General features: G+C 38.7%; 1 protein-coding gene across 1 annotated transcript; it reads left to right on the forward strand.

The window, feature by feature from the left end:
* Positions 1-634: 634 nt before the first annotated feature.
* Positions 635-4,822, forward strand: INAFM2 (InaF motif containing 2). Its single transcript, XM_077260656.1, has 2 exons — positions 635-2,149; positions 4,576-4,822. Exon 1 carries the CDS (start codon positions 990-992, stop codon positions 1,794-1,796), a length of 807 nt encoding a protein of 268 aa, XP_077116771.1. The 5' UTR covers positions 635-989; the 3' UTR covers positions 1,797-2,149; positions 4,576-4,822.
* The last annotated feature ends 763 nt before the right edge of the window (positions 4,823-5,585 follow it).

A 5,585-nucleotide genomic window follows, 5' to 3' on the forward strand; every position in this document is an offset into this window, starting at 1 on the left:
ACTAGTTGTGAAATGGGTGTGGTCAGAGGCGTGGCCTAAAATGTGTCTGTAGATGAACAGTGGACTCCCAGAGTCAGTCACTGGTGGGCCCTTGCCACCCTAGTCTGACACTGTTGTCATCATTTTTATCCCAGTATGAAAAATTCCTTTAATCTAGTTTAAAGCTGTTCTCATACTTGCCAGATAATCAGATATCGACTCTGAGCGGCTTGTGCCAAACCACTGAGCTCGGTGATTAGTTGCAGCGCTGTAAATGGGACATCAGTACTGCAGACAATAACAGGAACTGGGAGCAGCGGTGGAGACTCAGCTCAGGACCTTGGCAGGGGAAGTATAGCCCCTTTTTTTTCTTTTTCAAACAAACAGCAGCCATAACTAGTAAAACCATTTAATAAATCATTTATTTATCAATTACCATCTATTGAATAGGTTTTATTGGTTTTCCCGTGGTCTTAATTAATCATGAAGATTGATAAAAATTATTGAAAAAAAAGAGTAGAAAATGGAATATTTTGCAGACCAGCTCTGACTTCATGGTTCTGCATGGGGTCGTTGCTATAGCATCCTTTTGCTACCTCATCCTAATATCAACTGATTGCCCTTTTAAGAAGTGCAGGTCCACCCCTCCCCGTCTGCTTCTTTCTTGTGTGTTGCTGAAGTAAGCAGCATCATTCTTCTCAGGAGTGAAGGGAACCTGCACAGAGAGACTGATGATGGATTGTATCCTCCTCATGGAAGCGCACAATAATCCATGTGTTATGACGCCCGGCACCGGTTGCCCTATCTGACATACTTCAAGGAACATTCTGCAATACGTTGGAGCCTGGTTTGGTTATGATGAAATGCCGTGACACCACAACACATCGAGGCTATGACCTGGAACCAAGGTACAAGGAATAATTAACATCCGTTCTTGAGATTTTGGGCATTGTGTAGACCTTCTGGTAAAAGGCGGCACGGTGGAGCACAGAGCAAAAAATCGGGCAGTCATGAAGGACAAAGACTTCATTGCCAATGTTGAGAGAGGAAAGCCTGCTACGTACACCGGAGACAAGAAGGCAAAAATGGCTGCCAAAACTAATAAAAAATGGGTGAGACTGGCAACAGTTTTTGCCTATGTGTTATCTGTCTCCCTGGCTGCTATCATCCTCGCTGTCTACTATAGTTTGATATGGAAGCCGGTAAGAACAAGTGGTGATGTTCAAAACCCTGAAGAACCCAACACTTCAGTTTCCGGTAACACGACCGGTGCTCCCAATGTCAACAGCAGTGATGGCGATAGTCTTAAGGCCAAGGTGGACTCAGCAAAACGTTTTGCATTTTTGGAAGAAGCAGACCAGCAAGAAATGGATACAAGAAACAACGATGATGGTATCTCAACACCTACAACACATGATTTTACAGGTAAGGGAACCAAAACTCAGGCAACTGTAGATCCCATGAACAGAAATGAAGAGTCAGAGACTTTATCAACAAGCACAAATGCAGGAACAATGGCCTTAAAACAAACCATTGAAGATGTGATACCAGGGGAGATGACTTCTGAGCATACCCCAAGCCAGGCCGCTCTAATGACACAATCTATAGGCAAGTCATATTCTCAGATGACCAAAGACATTACAGGAATTTCCCATGAGATCACAACAGCAGAGTACAGCTCAGATACTGTGGACCACGAAGATGTGAGTGGGAACACGGGATTCCTAAGGCATGAAACCACTGAAGCTGAAAGAAGCCATGGGCCCACAGGCTACACAGATAGTACTCCACATACATCCGCACCGGCAAACCTATAGGAGTCAGGGATGAAACCTCCTCAGGGAGCAGAAAAAGTCTTTCTTATGTAATAGATGATGACCCGTACATTTCACATATCAGCACCTGACTCAATGACTACCTTTCCTCAGTTACAGACAAATATTCTGTGATGAGAAATTGTTTCATAGACTGCCATTTTTTCTTCTTTTTGTTTAGTTGTTTTTAATTGACTCTGGAATTGACGAGCAGCACTTTGAAAATTGTGAACTTTCTATAGACTCAATGACGAAGTAATCCAAATTTATTTTTATGACATAAAACAGGGGAGGGAGCTTGCTTCTGTAGAGATAACTATTTATGTAATGATACAACTCACAAGAGTGGAGCTCAGGTATGTTCATGTAACGCCTGTAATTATATCCTGTACGTATATCTGTCGTGTTAATAATCAAGGTACGGTGCACACCTTAAAGGGAGGCCATCATCAGACAATGACCTATTGTTCAAATCAGAATTTTGTGTTACACACAGTATACCTTTTTCAAATGTTGGCAATGAGAATATGTATATATATATATATATATATATATATATATATATATATGTATCACAATCTGAATTAGAAAAAAAATAATTCTTGCCGTTTTCATCAGCCATTGGGGCCCTTTTAGACTCCTACTTCCTATTGTTTCAGGAAACAACACTTGCACAGATCTATAGCTGTCAGATCCATATCAACCCTATCTTTTGTATTGAAGTGCAAAGGTCATTGTGAAGGTAGCGAGAGCAAGGTCAGCTGTGACATCAGTTATTGTGATGGGTGGATCCTGCGTTATCATGTCAGTGTAATCTTTCCTCTGATGATAAAGAGCCTACTGAAAGCAGTCTCTGAAGTAGACCCAGTGGCCATTGTAAAAACTGCAAGATTATCTATCTATCTATCTATCTATCTATCTATCTATCTATCTATCTATCTATCTATCTATCTATCTATCTATCTATCTTTCTATTCATCCATATATATTGATAGATATTTATAAATATCTGTATAAATATCTAGATCTCTCTCTCTCTCTATATATATATATATACACACGCACATATATATATATATATATATATATATATATATATATATATATATATATATATATATATATAAAATTATATATAGACATGTAGAGCAAAATCCTTATTTAAACAATAGGTCATTTTTGATTATAGCTTTCCTGTAAAGAGAAACTGTTAATTAAGGGCTATTGCTATAAATGGCACATTCATGATATTAAATATTGTTTCTTATTTGCTTTTCTGTTTTTTTTTTTATTGCACCACCTTTTTTTCTGAGTCAAACATATTTTTAAAGAACTTGAAAGGCCATATGCATCAAGTATGTTTGTCAATCACTCTGTATTTGTGTATTATTTGCTGGTATACCCCTTATTATATGCCTTGTTAGTTATTAGGGAGAAGTCCCCCTCTACAATAATTATTGAATCCGTCTTTATACTTTAGATGATAGCCAGGAGCCATTAAATTGTAATGTGTCACACAAATAATATAAGACGGCTTACATATTGGTCTTCTGGAATTCGGCTTTCTTCAATCTGAATAGGATAGAAGTGAAAAGTTCCCTGACTTAGTAGATAAATGCATGTATTACTGCATGCGTGAATGTTGTTAATGGTAATTATACGTACATATTGTTTAAGGGGTTAACTACTATTAAAGGGGATTAACGGTTTCAGAAACCTCCTGTCCCCAGGTACAGTTTCTTTTAAAAAACAAACTGTTTTACTCACCCTCCCAAGGTCAGGTTCTAAGTTTCCACCACTGCTTCCGATGTCCGTTACTGTCTGCAGCATTGATGACACATCGTCAGCACTGCAGCCAATCACTTAGCTCAGTGGATCATGCTGTCAACTTAGGTAGATGCTGCTGAGCTCAGTGATTGGCTGCAGCGCTGTTGATGTCACATCAGCACTGCAGACAATAAAGGATACCTGGAGGACCAGCAGATACTCAGTACTAGACCTGGGGATGATGAATAAAGGACTTAAAAAAAAAAACAGCGCCTGGGGAGTAAAAAAAGCCCTTTAATAATATCTTTGGAGATCTGAAATGTGGACAGATTATGTAGGGGAAAAACAGGATTGGTCAGTCTGAAATCCCTGGATCCTTTTTTGTCCCTGGAGACAAGCTTCTTACAGCGGTGTCCTGCAGTACACACTTCCATTTTGCCATTTTTTAGTTAAATGCATGTATTTGGGTCTCAAAATCATTTTTGGTGTTGAGTTTTATTAAAAATATTGTCTTCTACAGCCTCTATGTTACACTGTCTATTGCTGGCTCCAGAATAAGTCAGTGAGCTCCTTTTACTGACATGGAATTTGTAATTCTTTTTGATCTGTCTTTTTCTGAGCTCATGTTAGCTGATTCACATCAAAGAGCCCGTAAAACCAAAATGGTGCAACATTTTTAAAGAAACCCAACTTTTAGCCCCAAAGACCTGCGGTTAATTAAAAAAAAGTCCCCCAAAGAAGTTTCCTGAGTGTTTATGCCCATGTATGTACAGAATTGATGTGTTTTCAATGTCATATTTAAGTGACATCAGAAAATTTTATAAATGGACAATCCCTTGAAGAAAGTGGAAATAGGCTCAATTACAGGTCTATCACTTTTTAGTAACTCGATGATGCCTAACACCATTAATATGTAGGCGTGGCATGAGATGTGGCAAACCTGAGAGCTAAAAAAGGATAAAAATGATATTGCTGTAATAAAGATCGTAAAATAATTCAATTACTTTTATCCTAGATCTGCTCTCTGCAATCCATTGACAAGGGCCGCAGGGAAATAGCATCTCTCCCATTACAGCACCAAAGCCTGGGATACTGCTGTAAAGCGTGAAATAGTGCTGTAAAGCAAGACCTTCCTGTTGTGAAGTCACCGGGAGGGCAGTCCAGTATATACCCCCGCCTCTGCCCACATGCATAACTACATGTATGTGTAGTATATTTTAAACTCATTCTTATTGATTGAATAAAAACACAAATGAAGTGATTGTGTCATCTTCATTTTTACCACTGAGTCAGGTGAAGCAGTGAGGTCACATATATGCTGTATCTTCCTGTATTGTCATTATAACGCTGGCCCATGTAAGTTAATGTAATATCCTTCAAACACTGTTAAACCCATAAATAGCTCTAATATTTGGTTAGTAATCTCTGGCTAGTGGACGGGAGACCTGAGTGCCACCTTCTACCACCTGGAATCTGTGGCTCTTCTGTTGATTAATCAACCTGGCATAATGTCACATGTGCATCGAGCCAGACCAGCTAATCAAAAGTTTTACAAACGTACTGAGCAAGATAGAGGACTTAAAGACACTCTGAAAATGGTGGAGGATTTATAATGACGACAAATTTAGTACACGTGAAAATAAGAAACTTTGCAATATATTTTATTAGAGAAATTCTCTTCTTTCTCCTCTTGGACTGAACTTTCACTCTCAAAGATCTCAATTCAAGGGTAAAATCTGTTTGTTCCCAATACTGTGATAGGAGATGACAGTTGGTGCTCATAATGTTCTATGGAGAGCTGTAACTGTCGTTTCAGGACAACTTGCAGCAGAATGTCTGTGCCAGCCTCTAGCTCCTCCCTCTTCATGGGAAAAACTGTCTTCAATGAAGACATATTTTTCAGATATTACCCATAAAGTGAGAGTGAAAGATGAATCCAGGAGGAGAAAGGACATTTCTGTAATAACATATATTCCGAAGTTGCATATTTTGTTGTGTACTATTGATATATGAAATAAAAATTAC

This window comes from Ranitomeya variabilis, chromosome 1, assembly GCF_051348905.1.
Source record: "Ranitomeya variabilis isolate aRanVar5 chromosome 1, aRanVar5.hap1, whole genome shotgun sequence".
Taxonomy (NCBI): Eukaryota; Metazoa; Chordata; class Amphibia; order Anura; family Dendrobatidae; genus Ranitomeya; species Ranitomeya variabilis.

Bases quoted from the DNA above. Each gene is read 5' to 3' on its own strand.
- INAFM2 (XM_077260656.1), top strand. From the start codon at position 990: ATGAAGGACAAAGACTTCATTGCCAATGTTGAGAGAGGAAAGCCTGCT.